This window comes from Anopheles ziemanni, chromosome 2 (genome assembly GCF_943734765.1).
Source record: "Anopheles ziemanni chromosome 2, idAnoZiCoDA_A2_x.2, whole genome shotgun sequence".
Lineage (NCBI taxonomy): Eukaryota > Metazoa > Arthropoda > Insecta > Diptera > Culicidae > Anopheles > Anopheles ziemanni.
Window position 1 is genome coordinate 78,148,528 of NC_080705.1, and position 24,554 is coordinate 78,173,081.

Sequence of the window (24,554 nt, forward strand, 5' to 3'; positions counted from 1 at the left end):
GAAGTAAACTGCAGTTCTACTGAAAAGCAGAAGATTGTACAGAAGTCAAAATATTCATTAAACGGCAATCACGGACGTTTCATAAATAAAATTATAGTAAAAGCACTTTTAAACACTGCGGAGACACATTAAATGAATCCTTCACCATCCATCATCCTTCTCTTCGTGGCTACGAAAAAGAAAGCAAAAACAAAACGAGGGAAAATGCCGTTCTCTCCTACACGAGAAAAGACCGTATGTGGTTGTGGCGACTAGATGCCATAAAGTTTATCGATCCGAGCGAGCGGCTAACCGACTCCCGGGCTCGTCGAGGCTATCGCATAAAAGTACACCTTCCAGGGAAAAAGCGTGATATCTTGTCGCCGTCTGCGCAAATGGCGCGAAAGCAATTAATCGCAAGAATTTACCACCACGTCTCTCGACCGGCCGTGTTCCGGAGACGGCTACCCCTTCGAAATCCTTGAGCAACAACACGAAGAAGAAACATCCAAGACCGATGTATCACGCCCCGAGCACCTGGAGAGTGCATCCCGTGGTGTTTCGAGAATTGATTTCAATTAAAATGTTTCACTCAGCTGCTTGCAATCTCGCTCTCTCTCTCCCCCGCTCGTCGTCATCGATGGCAGGGGGGCAGATGGAGCCGTTACTCGCGACAAATCGTTTCGCCCTGATGGCACCCCGCAAGAGGTGGTGGAGGAGGAGGGGTGGTTGTCTGGTCTCGGCGGGTCGATAGAAACATACCGTGCATTACGGTCTGGCGAAAGAGGAATAAGAGGCCAGTGGCTGGAGGTCGTCGTCAAGGATGAGATTGCAATTTAATTGAACTCAAACAAACACAGCCATACCATACACACCATGCCGTTGCACAGCGAAGGGAGGAGGTTCCAGAAGAAAACGTACCGATCCTTGTTATCGCCGGCAAACGATCGGCTCGCAAGACGCGACGATTCCCTTTTTCTTCGCGCAAGTCTGTAATTTATTGATTGCACATGTGCGACGCCTGAGATTTCTTCATGTTGCACCCAATCACAGGGAACGATAGATGTGTGCGTGTTTGCACAAGGATTCATTCAACTGAAGTAAACTTTCAATAATTATATTAATTTCTGATCCGGAAATAATTAACCAGCGCTACAATGCTGAACTATTATTATTGTCATGTCAATTGTGTTATGATAAATAAAATGGGGGAAAATAATAAAAACACAACATAACACAGGAACCGTTCGTACCATTTCGGAAAACGACACAACAACAAACGGTTGCACGGTTATTTGCCAATGTTTACGATAACTTCTGAAAAGATCTCATGAAAGATCAACAACAGTTTTCACGTCTTGTGCAATGAAAAGAGAATGCAAATGTAAACCCCTCGCAACCGGTAGGGCAGGCCAGTTTCAATGTTAAAGATGAAACGTATGAAAAAATATTGAACACATTACATTTGCAGCAAAGTGAAGGACAAATATTTGCATTTGCACCGACGATCGGCACCGAAAGCCATCGAAAACATTGGCATCGACGGTTGACGGGTCGGGTGGAACGTTTTCTCGTGCAAGTTCCAGCTTAAAAATATTTATACAATTGTGTCCACTAGGAAGAGAGTTGCACCACGGTGCGACGAGGCCGAATTATAAACGAATCAATTAAGAGGTTGTGCCCTCTTCTCCCCCCTGGCGGACGCGGGATTAAAGCGTCCAGGGTTGGCGAATAATTTTAATTATGATAATGTAAGCTAACAGATGGCTGGATGTGCGCAAAACCCCGCGTTCTAATGATGTTTACAGACCGAGTTGCATCGTCGAGCACTGACGTTTGGCAGCAAGCAATAGGCCAAACGGAAGCCGACGTTAGATTGGTTGGACCGAATGTGTGTGTGTGCTTTTCATTTAAATTAACCAGCAGCATGGAACGAGTTTCACTTGGAACGTTTCTGAAAACATTCTACACCAATTCCTCACCGACGTTCAAAAAGGGGTTTCAAATCGTTGAACCAAACAAACCACAACCCGGCCGGCTCGACTCTCTCGCTGGCGGGTCCATTAGGCCCGAAATGTCCGTAACGCCCCATAAATGCCGATACGACGCCATCGTCGGAGGGCGCCTATTCGAAGACAAATCATACGGTCGGTCAGCATATCGCAAACTCACGCTCGCTGATCACACATCTCGCCCTCCCCCCGGGATGGTTAACCTCGAAATATGAAAATGGTCGGTGGTGCTTGCAAAATTCGGCAACCGACTGAAGGTACCGTTAAATTTGCCGTATCAATAATAAAATGGCCGCCGAGCGAAAAGCGGGTGTCTGCAGGTGTGAGCGTAAAAAAGGGTCGAAGGCCTTGGTGGATTTACCGTGGACAAGAAGTTTGAAGGGTAGGTGGGTGAACAGTACCATAATTAATTTATATCCTAGACGAACGAACTATCTCTGACGCTGGTGTAAGAACGCTGTCCGTCTGTTGTGCCGTGGCGAGATGAGAACCGAATCGAACTCCGGTCGTTCCCAGGACCGGAAGCAAAATAAATTGTGAAAAAAATCACCGCATCTCCGTTCAGCGGCACGATTGAATTGCAATCACAATTATCGATCGTGTTCCCATCCGGAATGCTCGTCGACGACGTCTGCCGACTGAATGCCAAAACCAACTCTGCTCTGCCGCACACCACCACCACTACTCCAACTGCGGTCGATGTCGTGACATTCGCGTTGCTGCACGTAGCGCACCACGGTGGTGTCCGCGGGGGGCCGGGAAGGTCAACAGTGACCCCAACGAGCGACTCCACTCGCGTGCGCACCGAAGAAGAATATATTCACCGCCAGCAAACACCGGAACTGAGACGACGAAGCAGTGAAGAACGCAAGCAAGCAAAGCATCGGTGGGCATTCAGGACACCCTCCACACACTGCGGAGGGAGTGCCTACACGCCGCACGCTTCGACGCATAAGTTCATTATATCACAAACAAAGCGATCAATAAACAAACCGTCCAAAACAACCAAACAACCACCCGCGATTGGAATGCAAATTGGCTGTAACGGGCGTTACATTGTTTGTTCGGTAACGGCGATGTTGGGAGTTACTTTCGGACACAGATTTCGGACACATGCACACACACCACAGAGTGGTGAAGCTGGAATCACGCCACCAGCTGGAGGCACCACCTAGCCCTGAACTGCTCGAACTCCTAGAACCACCAGTGTAAATGCACGGCACGCAGGATATTCGTGTTGACATCGAAAGTTCGAAAACGAACAATCCGGCAGTTTGATGAAGACGACAACACGCGAAGCAATGTGTGCGTACGTGCGCCGGAAGAAGCGATTCGATTGGTTTTGCTTTATTTTGCCATTGGTTCGAGCGCGCGGAAGGTGCTTTGCGGGCCATTGCTAAAGAAATTAAAAATGGACGGTACCATTTGTTTTCCGATAGCCGCAAGGACGCCGAATCGCGTCGGGTCGGGACGGGAGTGGAATGCCGATTCAGCTAAATAAGGACAGCCGAGTTTTGGGCCCAAAATGTGAATCCCACAACAACATAACGACATTTAAGTATATCAAAACAAAATTTGACATATGAAACATGGTAAGTCGTTTATTCTGAACTAAATACTCTGTTTAATTTTTCTTTCAACACACTTTAAAGTGTCATTGTATATTAAACCTTTTCTCTCCTGTTCGTTCTCTTATCTGAAGAAGGGATAATCTCACGTTTCCCTTTAAACAAGTTCATTCTTACCGAGCGAAGTGTGTCGTACATAAAACAGTGGAATTGGAAAACCCTATTACTACGGAGTACCCCCTCGGGACTCGTTACACCGTTCACAGCCTCAACGAGGCAACCTCCTTCACGCCATCGTCAGCTGACTCGAAATCCCCAATCATGCTGATTGATCTCCGCGGAGCGGCGTTGACCGACTTCAGGGCCGCGGCTATTGGCGTGACCTGAGACGACGAGCGAGCGAGCCACGAGGACCAACTCCAACCATCGTCTTTTTACATTTCGAGAGTGGTTTCGTCGCCATCGTAATCCTCGCACCGAAATGATGCCGGCACGGTAAAAGGTCGACCGGCTGAATGGCGAGAATGGTAGCCCCAAGTCGGGGAGGGCAACACTTGGAAGGGCCCTCGGTCCTTGCTACAAGCCGTTCGTCACCGCTCAACACACCCGGGGCCGGGCTGGGCTGCAAGCTACTCGCGGAGGACACGCTGCCCTTGGCAGTGAAAATGGAAGCAGAGCCGAAGGGAGTTGGTAACGGTTTTTGTTCGTGACCGAGAGAAAGGTCGTAAAGGCCGGTCATGTTGAGCATTTTATTGCGCAACCACAAGAAAGCGAAAAGGGCCTTGAGGTCAAAAGGTTTTTGGTCGTTATCTGTCGAAATAGGAAGAAGAGGCCATCGACAGCGGTAAAGGATGATTCTTAAGGACCTCAAAGCTTCTGAAATGGAGGATGCAACATGAATTTACAATTATCCTGCGATAAAGGTGAGCACCTCAAATGTCTCACGTGAATTGAAAGCGCACCATTTGATGATAAAAACAAGCGACACTGTACCCATCATGTAAAAGCAACAGAGTATGTTAAATGAAATGTTCGAATAACCTAGACAATGAGAGATAGTGAATTTGAGAGAGTGTCTGTCATGTTCAAAATTACAACATAAAAACGTACAACAATTCCTATGTACCATAGCTAGATACGGCAAAACAAATATGCTTCCAGCTGATTTAATATCAACGTTCGTTTAAAGATTTGATATACGTGTGCTGTAATTTGCCTACCTCACGGCGTTTATCTACTTCGCATTTTGATATACAGATGGCACTGGTATAGCGAGATATTTTGAATTTTTGAAATAAACTTTTGCATGATGTTTTCGGCTTAGTTTCAACGGTTTCCTTTGCTCTCGTTTTTTTTAAAGTTTTTAAAAACTTGTACCAATAGAGACTTGTTTTTCCTTCTTTAAGTAAATCGTTCCAGGTCCTTTAGAGGAGACATCAGCGTCTCGTGGAGTGTGTGTTAACTTAGTGTATTAATTTTTGTTTTTGTTTTTAGATAATGTCCCTGGGGATCACGGTGTTGCCGGAGAATGTAATGGTCAAGCAGTCGAAGGTTACGTTTATTGTCTACTCAACCCCCTGCGGGAACATGCCAACAAGGAGCTATGATCTGCATGATACGATTCCGTGTCTTTTAAACATTGCATAAGTTTTAAGTAATCGTTTTACTTCGTTTGTCACACATCAACAACAGTTGAACTATTAATAAGCAATCAAAATTATTTTAACAACAATATACCTCACCTAGTATCCTACGAAATAATTAAACAAATGTATTATGCAACGACGTTTTGGTCATGCCTTCCCGTTAAGAGCTTACAAGATTTTTTTCCCCTTTGTGTACATAGTCAATCCTCTGAACATGTCTAGAAGTTTTCGTGAAATTCGTGAAATAGCCTATATTTGTCGCTAGCCTCTTGGAGATAGTATTATATACAAAGCATCAAACATCGTATAGGGAAGTGAGTGGCGCAAGGTTTCAATGGTAGCATAAATTGGATGCGAGCGCTAGTGTTTTCCGATTGGATGACCACAAAGGACGTGCCTAGAGGCATGCATACTTAAATGAAAAATCGGTGCACCGAGCGAGTTGAATGAATATTGCAAAACGTAGTCGATTATTCCATCACACGCTGCAGGGTGTATTTGATGCATTGGCAAAAAAAGAAATGAGTCGGCAGGAGTGAAATGCAAGTTTCTGCAGGGAGACTCATGAAACATGAAATTGGCGCTGTGAACTACATGCGCTACGGAGCAGGAGATAATATGATCGAAACGGAACGGAAGTGAACGATGAATGAATGTTTGAATATTAAGCAACATGAGACGTTCAATTTACTCAATATACGAATGAAACGTTAATCAAGCAAATCCAATACCTCCATCTTTCACGCGAAAGATGATGGAAAGCAACATTTTAAAAATAAGCCAAAGAAATGAACAAAACCTGGATAGCTTTTCCATTTGATTCATGTTTGCCTCAAATTTGAATGAATAGTTTTAATCAACTAACCTAACGGTATCGATTAGATTAACTGTTCGGCAGTTAGCGCATCCGTCGTACAGTTTGTGGTTCTTCTTGGCCAAGAACATATTTCAGCAAATTTCCAAACGAGCTAATCCATTCCAATGCTGTGCGAGAGTAAGTAAACATCTTTGGCATTGATGCTTCCGTTCCGTTTCTAATTCCGAAGAAACCGAAAACCGTTTTCGTTCCTGTTGTTGCAGCCGCTAGGTTTGCTGTTAATTTATCGAGGAACGTTCAAAAATAGTTTCCACAAATCCGATCGCAGCTCGATCCTCAAGTGCGTGGCCGGCTATCGTGAGTCAATCTCGCCGAGAAACCTGTTTTCATAGCTTGTGTGTGATTTTTTTTTTTTTTTTGCATGTTACTCACACTCGATTTATATCTTCATTCATCAACTGACATTGATTGCAATCACCGTTGAACAGATACTGGTACGGTTCGCATTATTCAAAGTCAATAATATGATACATTGTAATACAACCCTTATCCATCTTATCTATTACCTGCAAATAATGATGAATAACATTTCCGGAAACATTTTAGTCAAGCTTTAAATGCAAGAAAAGTTCGTCAAAATTTGAGGTTTTAACAAACTAAACAAAAGCAGCAATAAAACCGGTGGACGGAAATCAAGTCCAAAAATAACAGAAGAAAGAAAAGTGAATGCAACCCGAAAAAAAACCTCAAGCATTTTCCCATGCTCCCATGACGATGCACTTCCTCGGACTGCTTCTTTTATGCGGAATGGTTTTTTCCGCTCATCTGCTGGCGGAGTGCTCTCGCTTTCATTCCTCGCTTTTCTGCGTTTATTCATATTTTTTTTTTCCTGCAAAGGCTCTTCTGCTCCATTCACTGCAAAGTGTCAGTTGGTAGCGGTGGAAAACGGGGGTAGCTTGCAATGTAATTTTCACTTTTTCGCCGCCACTTCAAAAGGAAAAAAGCGCGATGGAAACGGGGAGGAAAGTACACGAAAATTATATACCAAAATGCAATGTTAAACTCATCAGTGAAGGTGTCAAAAAAAACATGACACTCGTTTACACCCATTTGTTGAACATTTGAATCAATATTTTAATACCATTTGCAGATAATTCATTTGGCATATTTCTGTACTTATTCTTTAAACAAGCGAACCTTTCTACATTCCTAAGAAGACTAACAACACAACCCAGTATACATTTTTGATTGTGTTTATGACCCCATCTTGGGTTCATGAACGACTTTTTCTTCAGCTGCGAAATCGAAAAATTAATTATTCATCTACGATAGTGTCAATAGCCTGCGCTTGTTAAAACAACCCTTCTCTTCCAGCGCAAAACTCCCGGTGGTGCATCCTTCCCGGGGGTTGGGATTTTCCTTCTCTGTCCCTTCCTCAGACAACCAAAAACCAACGGGTGCATTAAAAAAGGACCGGGCGAAAGCTTTAACCAAGCGTCGAAAATGGTTTTCCCTCCTGCTGTGTGCACAGTTTTCTTCTCGCTTTCCAAAGTAATTGGCCAACTCCAAAACCGTCATGGAAATTTCACTCGTTGCATATTTAGTTGTTTGTTTGTCTGGGGCTTTGGGGTTTTCGTTTTTATTTTCTTTCTTTTGACGGTTGAAGCATACATAAAAACCACCGTCTGGGCGGCACACAACAATCATCTGGTATGGTTATTTTTGTTTAAAATTTTATGTTAAACTTATTACAACTCCACGGTCAACGCGTGGCGAAGGAGAAGGTTTTCCTTTCACATTTTCATGTTGACCAAAATGTGCACGTCGGTATCAAGATAGTGGGGTAGATATTTTACTTTTTCCCCCGGGGCAGAGGGGAAAACAGTGGCACCTTGTTTTGTGGCAGCGGGAGGATCGCATCTTTAAGACTTCATCTCGCTACCATAAAATATGCGGCGGCGGCTGTTGCGTTTTCATTTAGAAGCAGCCGCATCTCGTTTGCTCCACTTTGCAGTGGAGCAGATGCACGGAGCGCGAACAACAAATGGCCACGGCCAAGACACGCCCGCCCCGCCCGAGAGATTAAAGCGGCAGAACCGTCGTGGTTCACTCGGTTTTCATCATCGCGGCGCGCGGGTCGTCGTTGCGCATCTTGTTTCGTAGCCCCGCCGGTGGATGGGGGATTTTTCCTCGCCGTGCGGTTGGAATGTGTAGTTTTTCCAACGGGTCGAGTTTCAGTTTTACGACATACCCTCCTAGCACCCGCACCAATACAACCACCCTCCCGTTCAAGGGAAACATTCCAAATTCCAGCACTTTCGAGCTTTCCACACGGATTTCGTGCGCCGGCTCCGATGAGAAAGTGCTCTTCTTGGTGAGTTTGGGAGGGAGTTGAGCAAATTTGTTTTCGAGCGTGAACCGACGGCGTGTAGTTGTAGTACACACTTGAAACAAATGGTTGCACATATTTAACAAATGCAAAAAACAAACGTAGATCCATCCCTTTGAATCAACTGCATATGCCGAAGCGAAGGAAAATCTCTGGTATAGAAAAAAAAAATCACAAACCACTCCAAATGATGAACAAATTTTCATCCCCACCCAATGGGGGTGGCCATGAACCGAGGGTGTTGCGAAAGGTAGGCGGTTTGCGTCGTAAAAATCATAAGCATCAGCGCGTTATCGGAGCGTGATTGATAAATGAGGATTAGAGGCCTAAACCACTTTCCTCCAGCAAATGCCGTTTTTCGGGGTGGAAAACTTGGACTATATCGTTTACGACGGACGGGTAACGGTATAGCAGCATCAATTTAAGTGATGGCACAAATGCGCAGGACGTTAACAACATCTAAAAGGATGAATAATGCATACACGGTGCGCGGTGCGTCCACTGAAATTGGTGAATCGATTAAAGGTGAAGATCAATCATCGTTATCGTACAAACGACATCGCGCGTTAGTTATGTGCAACGAAGGTAACCGGTTATGGAATGGATTGCAATCGAACAGACGAAGAATTTAATGTTACCAGATATAAATAAACGACGGGGAAAATCATGAAGTTTCAATACTTACGGTTCAGCTTCGATGGATTTCAATTTGGCAACGTAATTTGACGGAATGTAGCCTTCCTGTCTGGTCTTTTTACTCCGCGCCAGCCACCAGTCTCCCTGTATGTGTGTAGTAGAGAAGAAAAAAAAAGAAACCAAAATTAGAAACCTTTTACAAACGAGCAGTAGCTCAGTAGCTTGGAAATCGATTTTCGTCTACGGCAGGCTTGAGCGATTGACATTCCGGCAATTAGAACGTTAACTTCATTCTCTCCGGCCCTCGCTTACGTCGATTCTCTCCGGCGATTAATTGTGCGGAAAACCCCGGTGGGGGGGTGGAAAACGGTCCATCAGCGCGCTGATCTCTCGCTGAACCAGCGGAGGACAAGGCCGAGGAGGGCACCACGAACGAAATCGAAGCACCGAAATAAATAGACGCCATTCTCTGGCGTTTGGGAACGAAAAAGAACAAACGAAACTGTATTTCCACCACCGGTTTGAAGTGAATGCACTTGCGGGTTTGTCGTGTTACTGTGGTGGAGAGCAGCGAGACCTTTGCTCGACGGTGTTCCACGAAACCACCACTTATGGGTCACTACTTTGGCCGCACTATCTTTTCGCGAACCGGAAGTCGGCACTTGTTGACGCGCTGACGGTGGTCGTGGTGGTTGCGTTTACGGTTCTCGTACGGGGTGGAACGTGAACAGAATCGCGTTCAGCGTGTGCGTGACTGAGGCACGAAGAAAAAAAAATCACAACACCACAAAACCGAGCGAAGGTGTGGGGGTTAGATAAATAATAATAAACGCTTCATAATGATCGACCAGGGCTCGCCCGGACATTTCCTACACCAGCTTTAGAAACAACAACAAAAAAATAGCTCACAACTAACAAGCTCCTCAATTACGCTCACGGTTACGGGTCGACGGGTTGTTGAACAACTGTAACACACAGAGTTGCGGAAAAGCTTTGATTCGGCGGAAAACGCGTGCTGCTGGACCGTCTGGCCGTTTATGGATTTTGGAAGCAAACAACAAACCATTTCGATTTCATTTTCGGTCAAGGTTGCAACATACGGCGGTTCGCTATTGCTACACTCTATTGCGTACTCTTTTGCGCTGTTATTGTATCTTTTTACAAAATCATTAATTGTGCGAAGAAAGATCACAAACAAGAGATAACAAATTTGACAAAGCCGTGAATCAGCAGTAAAGATCCAGCTAAGTTTGGTCCATTGATAAGGACACCTTTCACACATTCTGTCATATTAGTAAGGGTTTGGTATAAGAGGCCAAACTGTATAAAGCATTCCATGATTGGTATTAAACGACAAATATTTTGGAAACATCCGTTAATCAAAAGAAACTGTAAATAGTCGCAATGCGTAGTAACTAGTGTTGTGCTTAACGAATCTTTTAGCGAGATTCATTCGTATGAGTCTTTCACCTAAGATTCATTCAGATGGATTCATTAATCTCTAGGGATTCGAATCTTCAAACCTTAATGAAACGAAATTAAAACTTAATTCGAAACGCTAATGAATCTTCATGAATCTTTCATGGATCTGTCACGAATCTCCAACGCATGGATCATGTCATCGAATGTCATTGGCGTCACGAATGTGATTGGCGTGGATCATGTGACGAAAAAAAGGAGAGATCCCTCAACCCTGTTTTGGCCCATCACTTTTCATTAGTTGATGTATCTTTGGGATTCATGAATCTCTAATCGGAAGATTCATTAATCGCTTAAACGCAAAGAATCATTCAGATTCATGAATCTGAATCTGAATTACACAACTCTAGTTGTAACTTTATATAAATCAAAATGCCTGGTATTTTGGAAAATTTATTCGATTACACTGATTCGATTGTTTGTTCGATACGACTTACACGGCATTTTATATTACTGAATGATTATAATTATTTTTAAGTCGATTACCGTTTCGTAAATAAAATAATTTTAAAATGCTGGTATTTAACCATACATAAGGAATAGACATGAACCAAAATTGTCTATAGTGAGGGATAAAACTCGATGGCATGCAGTATTCAACCCGTTGACCGGACCGTTGATGGACTTCTAAAATAGACCAACACGTCCGGGCTCGATATTAATACCTATCATGGGACTTATTCTACAAAAATGCAACTTTGCATAACCATCGGCAACGAGCCATGGACGATGCGAAGCTATAAATTCAATCAAATAAAAAAGTACACACTGGCTCGTGTGGTAGCAGGAAGAGTTGCACAAACAAGCTTGCGGATAAACCCAACGCCACGAACGTGTGCACACGTAAGCTTCTGTGGAAAAATCGTTTCCATCGCTAAAGCTAGTCATAATGGCAGTTACTATGCTGTTGCTGGCATAGAGCAAACCCTGTATCGAAGTGTATCTAAAAGAACCTTTGCAAGGGAGGATGTAAAAATCCAGCATTTGAGACTGGTTCAGTGGGGCTTCCGGGAAGTTGCGTAGGTGGACACATGCTCCAGGTCAACCGGCATCCGACCTTGAATGAGTGGTCAGCACCATTTTATCATCAGCATAGAATGGAACCCAGCGCACCCTTCCTCCTCTGGCACCGTAAAGGCATTGTTGGAAAGCGCCAAGAGCTAACGTACATCTCGTCCTAGAAGGCACACAACACAACCATTGGCCCCAAACGGAACGTGTGTGCATAAATTCCCCGTGTCGCCCGTCGATTTGTTTATTTCAACCTTTTTTCTTTGCCACCCTGGACACTATCATCGAACAGACACAAAGGAGTGCGCTGTAAAACAATTCAACAACACACCGGATCGGCTGCCCTCCGGGCGTGAGAACTATGCCAACCCACAAGGGTGATTTTCCGTCCGGTGGGGGGATGTTTCGTTCTTTTGCCGGAACGTTTTCCCTCCTGTTGGACATCGTGTTCTGGCGGTTTATTGCTTGTTTGATGCCACGGGTACAATGGAAGTGATTGCTTCGTCTCTTCCGTAAATAACTTTTGTTTCCAACCCGTGTTTTCCTTTTTTTCTTGGCAACGTTTTGTATGCAGCATACTTATGATTTTTTTTCCTGTATTGTGAATAACACTATCACATCGGTTATCCAACCGATCGTCGAACGACTCTTGAGTGAAACAATTTGCAATCTTGTTTACTGAACCAAACCTTATCTTCCGGCTCTTCCACTGTCACACACGAGAAGAGCAGCGCACGCTGTTGTTGTATGAGAAGTCATGTAAAGTGAACGATACAAAATGGCAGTACAAGAAACGGGTTCGACGTCGATGTTCCAGCGAGCAGGTTGTTCCCGTCATCGCCGCCAAACAAGGCACGGAATCTGAAGCCCACCTGGGATGGCATAAATAAAACACAAAATCGGAACGGAAAAGAAATGGCATTGATATGATTCGCAGAACAGATCACACCGGCATAACGTGAGTGGATTCGTGTGCAGAAAACAAGCCGCCCCGTTCGGAGATGAGGCAATTGAACGTCTTGGATGAAACCGGTTCCCTTCGTCGACGTTGGATTCGGATTCGCGTTGTCGGACTTCCCGAGCATAGTAAGGTCAGATGGCGACTATGATGATGGCTTATCCGTGGTTAAGTGGAGAGGCAAGATCAAAACAACCCCCCCGTGGTCCCATCGTCCACCAACTCCCGTGTGCTCTATATGCAAAACGCGGAGAAACTCATCAAATTGCTCCGGTGATAATTGGACGGAAGAAACATGGAAAACAAAACACCCCAACCGAACACACTGGAACATATGCTCCACTACACTCCACAAGTGGAACCGTGGCAGGTTGAGTGCATAGCTGCAGTGCACCTTCTATGGTTGTGTATGTGTGTCCACGATGTGCCGCTAACCCTACACAAAGATGGCGAGGTTGCACATCCGGCGAGAGAACAAGTAGCAAAGTCCAAGCCGTAGGGTTGGGCACAATCGATGCCGGCATAATTATGCTGTCACTACTTTCCGGGACCAAAACAGGGAGGGGCCATGAGGGACAAGGGCCAGAGGGAGGGGAAGAAGCCATATGGGTAGGTCCACAAAAGGACGGGTCCGGTTTGGACGGAAGTGCGACTGCTGCATCGCGAGACGTCACTCGACTCATTCTCTCACGTTCGTCGGCAATCGGTGTAGAACCCGGAGACGTCCGACATGACTTACGGGATGATAGATCCGATAAGGTTATAGCGTGGGGGAAAATACGCAACCTTATGAGAAAAATACGTTTTGCTTGACGGCAAAATGTCAAATAATAAGCGAAAAGAAAAAGCAAGAAGATAGTACAAAACATTGCGATTACGACAGCAAAGTAACGCTTTGAATAAACATTACCATAGAAAGGACACATAACCCCATATAAAAGCGATTAAGTTATTAGTTGTTTGATGATTCGAAAACAAAAAACGAAATTATAGATTTGATCAATAATAAAGATTTAAAAATAATTAATAAGAAAAGGAATGACAACGAATTATGTGAGATTAATTTAACGTTCTTATTCACTGTGTTCATCAAAGCCGTAATAAACCGTAAATATCTTTGTAACTATTTTTATCAACTCGATCTATCTATTCGCGAGCAACTCGAGTCTATTCATCTATTCGCAAGATTTCGAAATCAACATTCACATTACTTACTCAAGACAGACTAAAATCTTACCACATTCAGGAGGGATTTGTCGTATTGTCACGTTTTGCAATGGATTATAATCCCTCACAGATCAGTAGCTCTAGCTCGAACCTTTCTAACCTTAGACACGTTGTCGAGCATGACTAGGAATGGGTTATTTCCATCTAGAGTTCGGAGTAGATTTCGACTAGCGACGAGTTTCCTATCGTTTTCAACGGTTTACTGTTGTTAGTAGGGCAATGATATAAACACGTTGAAGTTTTGTGTTCGTCGCGTGTCAACTTTTGTTTCCCACCATTAGATATTTAATGTTCGTTCATTCACAATCAGTTAGAACGATGGAGATAAAAAAACCCTTTGCCCTCGTCTTGTTCGAGCCTCTACGCCGTGTCTAGAACATTGCAAATAAAACAATGTCGCCGCACAAGCGACGTATCACGGGACAGGGGTGTTTATCGAAAAAACGTGGAAAAATGCGACCAAAAGCGCTATAATAAATACTTCCTTTTTTATGTAGAAATTTACATGAAAAAGTAAAAATAAAAAAGCACCCACCAACGTAAACGGGGGAGAAAGTTAATGAGCATTTCATAAAATGACGATCAAGACACTTCCGATGTCGGCCAATGACGTCCGTGCGCCGGCGATCCGCCATAGTTTAGATCACCGTTGAACGTCAACCACCATTATCTAATCAACGAGGCTCGTGGTAGTAGTGGTGGTGGTGGTGGTGGTGATGCAGTTGCAAGTTTTTTGCCGCACGGAAGAGCACACCAAATGCTATGCTGGAGCATAGCAATCAACGAGTCAGTGAGCCGTAAGCCAGGGAGCCTCAATCCATCATCTCTCGACCGGGCGGCGGATGGATCAGCGAAGCGCGATGATAAACGGATTGGCCACGAAACGGTCAATCATGCGCCGGCCGATCGTCCGGAGAGCCCTTCCGCTTTCTTCCGCACGATCAGTCGGAGGACATCGCACACCGTTCAACGAGCACCAAATCGCCCGGCAAGGCGTCTTTTCCTCACCCACTGTGGCGCGAACAACTTTCGCTTCCTGGCCAATGCTGCTGCTTTATTTTTCCAACTTTCTTAGCTCTTCAAAACCATTGTCGGGTGAAGTGCGGTAGTTATGAGCTACGATGTCTATGGTGATGTTATTGGCTTCCCCAGCAAGTCGAGCATTTTGTTTTTTGGTAAAAAATACGTAGAGTAGCTTAAACTGGTAAGCTGGTATAATTTATACAACTTCTTGTAATCACATAAAAAAAAATCAAAACGAACATTCTTCTCGTAAGTCTTACAGCAACAGTAGCAAAAAGTGAGTAAAATGCGTCACCATGAGTCTTGTCTCTTCCCAGAATGCTTTCACCAACATCCCCCCGGAGAGAAACTCGGTCGGTGGGTTGAACACACGCACGTCGGATTCCCCCACCGAATATACTTGTGGTTCATTGCACGGTACACCAACCAGCCAGCGCATCGTGTACGTGTGCACGTGATTTGTGGCCAGCCAAGAAGAACCCAACTCCGGTTTACGAACTTATGTCGATGGGTTGCACCCATCATCATGGCCGGCTCATGGTCTCAAACAAACTGACGATGCCACTGATTGCAAACAATCTTGCCATTTTGTTGCCCGCTCCGAAGCTGATTATCCTGATTGTTTGCGCCATAAAGCACTACAGCGTATCTTCAATATGCTTTCCCCGCAATGTCGAGCTGTTGCTGAGTTATACAAATCGGCGAATGAGAAACAGCATAAGTAATCGTTACAAAACTCTCTAGAAAGATAAAAGTAGCGTTAAAAAATACAAAACTGATACAAACGAACACTGAAAACAATGTTCTATCACCAAGATGTACTAACTGGTACAACAAAATACGATTTAAATAGTTTAAAATAATCCTAAAGAATAATCAACAGGCAACAGACCGCTGCTGTGAGCTAAACCTGGAACTACCCTATTGCAAAAAAAAAAAAATCACAGACCATAATTTTGACAGCTCCAGCAACGGGGTGTTTTGCTGTTTTTTCGCGTTTTTCAAAGCACTATTTCGCAACGGCCCAGTTCCTCATCGCGGACGGTTCGTCATGCACGCAACACTCGTTCGCTCGCAAACCCGGCCGGAGACAACAAATAATAATGCCAAGACACGGATGCATTCGCTAACAATACAAATTTGTTTTCTGTTTCTTTTTTTGTTTTGCTCCCTTGCTCGCCTTCCGTCTCCGCTATCTACGGCCGGAAAATGGACCAACAGTATGGAAACATCACGAAGCCACGGTTTTCGTATCGAATTTGGTCTGTGTTGAAGTTATACTAACAGTTGAACGAAATGATTTCAAACATGAGACGGATACGATTGCAATTCATTAGTAACCATTTTGAGAAGACGAATTTTATTTGACGAAACAAAGAATAAGAAATTTAATGCTTGTCTATTCCGATATGTTGTCACGATATTTCGCATGAATGAAGGAACCACACGCCCGAAAATGTTTGAAGCAGTTTTAAAAGCCTACACAATTAAATCTCGTGACGCTGCGGAACATAATGTTTCTTATCTAATTTACGCGATGCAGACATTCTATCAACTTATCGTCCGGGTCTTTTTTTATCTGATTCATGTTTGACATCGTAATCGGTGAGAGTTTTAATTGATAAAAAAAATACCAACCAGGACTTCCGATAAAAGGCACATTATTTCATTTTAATCTTCACCAAGAAATCACCTTATGAGTAATTTCAACATTGTGTCACAGTGTCGTACTTAATCTCCTCTTTATCTTACCGATTTTCATCTTCAGGAAATCTAACAAGCGTCCCATGGGAAATGCGTATTGGCCCCGAGAAAATATGGTTCAACAAAAAAAAAACCACCGGAAAAGCTTCCCCCGCCAAGTTTACTTTCTATCGCTCTGGCCTGACTTTGTTGGAAGATGTACGGAAAGCCCTCCAACAGACGCTCGGACACTCTCCATTTCGCTGATGAGAAAGGCTCCTCTATGGCCGGTCCCCCCCTCCCCCCGTCGGTGGCTTCACTCTCATTAGCCTCCGCTAATAATGTTAATGGACTGTCGAAGTTGTTGGATCACGGTTGCTGCCACGATTGCAGCGCGAAAATGGGTTCGTAGTAATTGGCGCCACCTGGCACAACTGCACCACTACTGCCACCACGGGCCCGAAACCCACCGGTCAGAGCTCCCTCCTATCAGCAAAAAAGACCTGGCGATTAGACGCGCGTGGAGCGTGCCGATATCAACAACGGCAACAACATGGACCAGAGAGTTGAGTATGCGGCAACATTGAACCACGAGCAGTTCGATCGGTGCTGTGCCCTAGAGGAGGTTTGGCATTCAAGCGTGTCGGAATCGAAACATACATATCGCGAGACGCGATTTGCAGCGAGCAACTTTCGCTTTCCGTCGCGGGGAGAAGAGCTTTCGTACGTACGTACATTACGACAACGGCAAATAATGGCACGGCCGTTTACCAACACGAAATCGAGACGCGGTGAAAACGGTTCGAAATGCACCACACCAAACCCCAACAGGAGGCTACTAGGCGGGGTGAGACGAAGGACGGGGACTGAGATTTCCAAATCGTACCAATCGTAGAGCAACTGAAAACCCATAAATCGCTAAAGATTGTTACAAACCGGTGCGCTCGGTGCGATCGGTGGGTAAACAGTAATGATGGTAAAATATTTCATTAGCTCAGATTATCCCGGGCCAAAAACGTGGTAACAATAATGGTTCCCTTTGTCTAACCCGTGCCCATGGGATGATTAAATGTACATTAAGGTAAAATTCAAACCACATTTCAACGGCGATCGATGGAAGGAGAAGATGGGCACAAACTTGAAGCGAAAGAAGAAGCGCGTCTTGTTTAACATCCGTCTTGTGTGGCGCAACAAACGGGAGAAATTCCTGTACCGACCGTAATTACCTTCATCACAACAATCGTAACATCGTGGTGGGGAAAAAAATGGAATAGATTGGAATTCCAGTAGCCCTCCAAGGGTGGACGGCAAGGTGAAAGAGGTGCGCCACTTCCTCGAAACCAGATCAAGTCACCACACCCGGTTCCGTCGCGAGCAACTATTCTGTTGCTGGGATAAAATTAGCCACCAAATGGAACCAGATGTTGCTGTGAGTCGACCAGCGTTGCATCATTTTGTGACCCTTCCCTTTGCGTTGGTTCCGGGTTCTCCGTGCAGCAGTGTGCTCGATCGCGGACAGTGAAGGCAACCGTTCTGTCCGCGAATAAAACAAAATAGAAACACCCTGATGGAATGAAAACTACATCAAACATGCATTCCGACATCGAATTATGACCCGTTTTCGACGCATCGTTTTGAGGGCTTCAAATGACGGATCAAAAATCGTTCGACCTGCCAACCCCGTGTCCCGGGGGATGGGTCGAACGAAGGAACAACAACAGGAAAAGCATACCACACACAACATAAACATAGGCGCAACCAACATGTACCGTAGTGGTGTACGTACCATACGACGAATCCGTCGATCGTGGGATTGTTGTGTGCGCGGATCGTCGTGCCATGCCATTGAGTAACAGAATCCACGTCCCACAAACCAGACGCCCTTTTTGTATGCTGGTGGATGTATGTTTTGATCGCCCATAGGCTTTGGACATTACCAGCATCGTAACCCGAACCGCCGCCGTCCGTCTCCGTTTCGCTCCCACTTTCGGGCCAGTTTGCCCAAAAATTTCCCACACACATCCCCGACGGACGGCGGGTCCTCTGTTGGGTCGTTCGAGGCCGACCGAAAGGAAGGAATAGAAAAAGGGAAACCGCACAAGCGGAGCCTGTGTTTCGGGTCCCGTGGATCTGTGTTTGTTCCCGTTTGTTTTCGTCTGGTTTTGTCGAATTCTTTTCCTTCTGCTCTATCGTCTTCTCCCTACCTTCACTTTCCCTCCTTGTACAAGTAGTCAATTTTATTATGCTGTTGGACCGTGTTTAGAGGAGGTTCTGTAGATGATTTTCGTTCCCGCATTCCTTTCCCAGATGGTTGAACATAACAACGATCTTGAACATGCAACAGCTTTCTGCAACTTATCATAGAAACTTATCAGAACCAGCTAAAGGACTCACTGTGACCTCATTTACCTTCCTGGCCACGGACCTACCTGAGTATCGTTCAGAATCTCCAAATGTTCGCCCTTGCGGAAGCTAAGATCCTCGTCCGTGCGCGCATCGTAGTCGTACAGGGCAACGAATATTTTGGCAGTGCTGATTGCGTCGTTGCCCGGATCCGGCAGGGCCGGAATCGGTTGGCGGTTTGGCTGCTCCTGCGGTGGCGTGGCCACCGGATTGCCGGCCAGCACCGGCTCGCTATCGATCGGGCCCGGTCCGATCGGGTCCTTCGGGTCGGCCTTGGCCGTACTGCTGAAACAGTTGCCCATACTGGCTGCACTTTTCTCGCGCGACCAACAATCGGGAACACTTTCTGGCTTCGGTTGTAGGGTGTTTTTTCTATCTTTTAGAACAAACAAATAAAAACATACACACACTCACACACACACTGGCCGCAACCAAATTCTTTTCCTCCTAATCACTACACTTTACTTGCGATGCATGGATTGTTAAAACAACGAATAACACAGTGGCTACATTGATACTGTTGATTTTTTTTCCCTTTCTGCTTGGTTTTCGGGTGGGAAATATTTTAGACACACTCGGACACTTTACTTTTACACTATTTTAACGACGCCGTTGAATTGCCTAGACGAAAAAGATACACCAAAAATAGAAACACGTAAAATAAACCAAATTCCACCAATTGGAGTACCAATAATCGCGTCACTGTTATTCAACCACTAATAGAGATATGTCACTAATAAGCTGTAAACTATGTGACCACTAGTTTAAAATAGTGCACACAGTTTACTACCAATTATCCTTGTTTTTCAGGATCACTTTTGAGCACTAAAAAAACCGCACGTCACAACGAAAAAGGAAAACAATGCACAACAAGGAAATCCTTTCACAAATATGGGAACAAAAATGGTACTGCCGTTCACTTCTAGCAAGCATTAGGCGTGTCACCAAATCTCGAATACGACCGCGATAGCATAGTTCCAGGAAATCGTTATCTGTAGCATAACGAATACAACAAATATTGATGAACTTTGATTTCGCTGTTAACTTTCCAAGGTTAACTGATGAAGTTGAAGAATAAATCTAGAAAATTTGCAGGGCAATTTTGCCTGTTGCTTGACCATCCATATCTGGCGCGGATGAAATCACTGAACCTCGGGTTGTTGGCGTTCAATTGGCCGGTTTCTACTTTAAACACTTCCAGCTATGCTTTGTCACTGGACGAAATAACGTTTTGAATATGTTTTTTCGTATTTTTCCATGCTGGTTGTTGCGAATTAAAAGGACTAACTCGAGGAAAGATACCTTTCAAGACTGCTTTGTTTTTTTACAATTATTTTTGACACGATAGTTTAGTTTGCTGTTCTGTTTAGCGACATTCACCGCGAGCAGTTTGCGACTCGCAAAAGTGACTTTTCGTACTTCACTGTGTATAAAATGAGTTCTCACTTGCGAATACAGATGTCGCTACATTGAATAAAACAAAAATAAAAATAACACCAAAATAGTGATCGATTGCTATCGTGAATGAGAAAAAAACATTTAATTGCTTGTACGGCACAAGCTTTCAAACAAAATTATGACTCTCTACGATAAATAATCAGAGCGGTACGATAAATGGTCAAACTCAGCCGTTTGGACCATCCACTGTCCAACAGCATACACGAAATAAAAAAAACTCGATTTGGGCAATACATTTTCTTGTGCCCTTTCACAAACGCACGCACTGATCACGGTAGGATTTCTTTACAGGCATTCACTATCCTTCATGTTTGTTGAACTAACATGAACCAATCAATTGCTGCATTTTACTGTTTCCCTCACGCAACTGGTGCACAATTGCATTCCAGCAACTGTAAAGAGACCACTACCGCACAGCATCCTAAACATAGAGGCACCACCCGCTCGTTGTACGGGAAATTATTCCCGTTTTCCTAGCCACACCTGATTTCAATCCACAACATAAGCACCAGAAGCCACGACGACGATGGCGACACATTCACTTGTGCACTCCGCCACCACAATTGATTTGCTTTCCTTCTGGCCAGCCACAATCGCCCATTTTCCTTTGCTTGTTGTGGATTTTGCTCACGTTTGTGCACATCTTCTTCACTGCGTTTCGTTTCCTTTTGCTGCGGCCTTCCTACCTGATGTGGCTTTCTTGCCCGCAATCGACGGACGGCAAACTTGATTCACAGGTAATTCGCTGCTCCACCTCACATGAAATCAACTATCCGACGACTGATCAAGAACTGAATCTGAATCTTTTCGACGAACTTGCAAACGCCATTTCGACGTCAAACGTCAAACATGACAGCTCATAATATTTACCTTATTACCAAGGTTAGTTGAACCAGCTTCAAGCACCTCGGGCACGATTTGAAATCATCGTTGAAATAGTAAATCTGTTGAAAACTTTTCAATCCTTTAGCTAATTTCTACAATTTACCCCTCAAATCGAATTTGCTATAAACAAAACCATTAGTAAATTATTCCATTGGCAATAAATAGTCCCGCGTTCAAAGCTTTATTGATAACATTTGTCTTTTAATTTGTTTCTAAAGCCTAAATTCCCTCCCACTCCCTTACAGTCTATAACACGTTTTTCTATCGCGCGCGAAAGAACGACAAGTCAATAAATTACATTCCTATCTATCCGTACACTCTGGAGTCCTTTGAGGGCTGATCTTGCTGCTGCTGCTGCTGCTGTCGTTCCTGTTGCTTGACCAGCTCGTAATAGTATCCGCGCTGCTTGATCAGGCTGTCATGGTTGCCCACTTCAACGATCTGCCCTTGATTTAGCACCACAATAACATCCGCGTTCCGGATGGTGGACAATCGGTGGGCAATAACCAGCGTTGTCCGATCGAGGACGGCGGCATCGAGTGCGCTCTGTACGACCGCCTCACTCGCCGCATCCAAGGCACTGGTCGCCTCGTCGAGTATAAGTATCGTCGGTTGTTTGAGTAAGGCCCGCGCGATCGCAATTCGTTGCCGCTGACCACCGCTCAATTGTATGCCTCGTTCGCCAACCATGGTATCGTAGCCGTCGGGAAGTTTGCTGACAAAATCATGCGACTGTGACAGCTTGGCCGCCTGGAGAACTTCCTCGTCAGTTGCCCCCGGTCGGCCGTATTTGATATTTTCATAGATTGTCGTCCCGAACAGCACCGGTTGTTGTTCGATGAATCCAATCAGCTCGCCCCGAAGCCAGCTGGGGGAGATGTGTGCCAGCTCGTACCCATCGATCGTTATGCGTCCCCCCGTGGGTTCATAGAATCGCTCCAGCAGTGAAGCCACGGTCGATTTACCACTGCCACTCGCACCAACGAGCGCCACCGTCTGTCCGGGTCGGAGGACTAAGCTGAAATCACGCAACACCCGCTGGTTGGGTCGCGTGGGGTACACAAACTCTACGCCCTCGAAGCGTACCTCTCCGCGCAGGCTTTCCTCAGGAATGGTGAGGCCATGTTTCAGGTCAATTTTGGGCTCCAGGTTGAGATACTCGAACACTCGCGCACCAGCCGTCATTCCCCGAATGACCGAGCCGAGAAGGATTGATCCTTGGGCCAACGACCTCTGCACGCCCTGGGCCGCAACGAGGAACGCCATGAGATCACCGGCACTGATCGAGTTCGCCGACATAAAATGTCCACCTAGCAGGAGTGTCGTTAACACCATTCCGTTAAGGCACAGATTGCTGAGCGCCTGAAACACGGCAATTCCACCTCCAAGCTGCTGCGATAGTACGGCCGATTTGTCCGTCTCCACACGGAACAGCTCCACCTCGCTGTACTCACTAGCGCTTGCTCGCACGGTCCGAATGTTGGCCAGCGCTTCCTCACTCACCGACGTGGCCCGTTCCGACTGGGCTTGCGATTTCTTACTCAAGTGGCGTAGCGAACGGCCGAGCAGGGAAAACATCACCACAGCCACCGGTACCGAAACGAGCGCAATGCTGGCCAGTTGCGGCGAGATCCAGAACAACGATATGCCACCGCCTACAAGCTGGGCGAAGCTTCGAAGTCCTTGCGAGATGCATTGCTTGAAGCTCGATTTGAAGTCCTGCACGTCGGCAGTTAATCGATTGACCAGTTCGCCCGTTCGATTGTGGTCGAAAAATTCCAGATCCTGTATGATGATCTGACGGAACAGGTCCTGCCGTATGCTAGCAGCCATCTGTTCACCAATTTGACTCAACAGCAGGATGTAAAGGAAGGTGAATCCCGATTGGGCCAGATACATTCCAAACAACTGGAAGGCGGGTCCTCGCATGTCACGGAAAAAGCTTGCCGTATCGATGCTGAAAATGCGGGGGATGAATTATAAGAAAGGTAGTTAACTCACTAATTAGTTACTCACTCCTGCAAGCTACTTCCAGCATATCGAGCCAGCTTGTTAACTAGCACACCAAGAAGGTTTGGTATTTGAATGTTAAAATACGCTACAGCAAGAGCGGCCTATAAAGAAAATAACCCATTGTTAACAGATGAAATACTTCCAAGACGCTGTTTGAGCTCACCAAAATCGCACCGATCAGCTTTCCCAAGTGATGCTTCAGGTAACGCCAAAATTTCCACCAATCAAACCGAACTCGCTCATCTTCAAGCGCGTAACGTTGGCCGGCCAAACGGTTCGCGGATGCCTCGCAGTGCACAAACCACCGACGGTACTGGTAGCCCAACGTTAGACTAACTCCGGTGCCTCCAAGCAGAACCCGTACCACTCGTGAGCCACGGGAAGACGTACCACCTGTTACGGTGTGTGCCGATCTTAGCGGAGACCGCAAACTGTTCCCGCGGGTTGTCTGTAGAAAACTCGACTTTCCCACACCAAAGGACTGGATCGTTTTCCTCAGCAACGCATGCTTACTGTCCGTACTGTACGGTGATCTGTTTTCGGGTTGTACCAAAAGGAAAAAAACACCAATTCGAGGTTATGCAATCGTTAACAGTTTGCCGGCCACGCAACTTACCGTACCAATCCTTGCCAGCAGCTTTGCCGGTTTGGGGTAAGTAAAAGCTTAAGCATTATTCCTTGAGGCACCTCTGCCGGTTTTCTGGTTTTCCAATGCCTTCTGGCGGCATCAACCGAGGAAACCCGAAGAAACCGAGAAACAGAATCACGACTTCCTTGCACAGCCGGTTGGATTGTTTACGTTTTATGAATAGTAGTGTTGGAAGAATCAGGATTCGAAAGATTCGAAGATTCGCTCCCTAGACGGATTCTAAAGATTCGAATCCCATTTGACAGATTCTAAAGATTCGAATCCCATCTGACAGATTCTAAAGATTTGATTCAATTAGGATTCGAATCAGATTTGATTGGTATGGTACTCGATTTGATTCGATTCTGACTTGAACCTTAACTGTTTGAATCGACTCACAATGATTTGATTTTTCAATTCTCTTTTCGCTCTCAAATTGTGCGCGTAGTGGTGGGCAGTTTCCTCGGAACTGAAATGAAACAGCTCCCCCTGGGAGCGGATAGCGATAGCGATCCAGATGGTCCTGGGGACCATTCACAAGCTCGATTTAGCCTTTGGACCAATTCAACCATTGATTGTACAATTGTTAAAGTAACACATCATATGAAAAATCGGCATTAGATGAGCATGTACGATATGACGGATTGGGATTCGGGTTCGAAGATCCGGATCTCAGAATGGATTTGAATCGAAAGGTTCGAATCCCTGTAGGGATTCAGTTTCCCCATCACTAATTGTG

The 24,554-nt window shown here is 45.3% G+C and overlaps 2 protein-coding genes across 2 annotated transcripts in view; both read right to left on the reverse strand.

Annotated features, from left to right (window-relative positions):
• Window positions 1-19,266, reverse strand: part of LOC131283141 (tyrosine-protein kinase Src42A) — a 72,913-nt gene extending 53,647 nt beyond the window's left edge. Inside the window, exons 1-2 of the mRNA XM_058312717.1 lie at window positions 18,858-19,266; window positions 9,097-9,191 (exon numbers count right to left, since the gene is read on the reverse strand). Of these exons, the coding sequence (XP_058168700.1) occupies window positions 9,097-9,191; window positions 18,858-19,133 (371 nt within the window). The 5' untranslated portion in view covers window positions 19,134-19,266. The remainder of the gene's footprint in view (window positions 1-9,096; window positions 9,192-18,857) is intronic.
• Window positions 19,267-21,346: 2,080 nt separating this feature from the next.
• Window positions 21,347-23,859, reverse strand: LOC131281546 (mitochondrial potassium channel ATP-binding subunit). Its single transcript, XM_058310889.1, is given in 4 exon segments — window positions 21,347-23,131; window positions 23,191-23,288; window positions 23,351-23,720; window positions 23,795-23,859. Coding segments are annotated over 4 exon segments (2,184 nt in total). The 3' UTR covers window positions 21,347-21,480.
• Window positions 23,860-24,554: the final 695 nt, after the last annotated feature.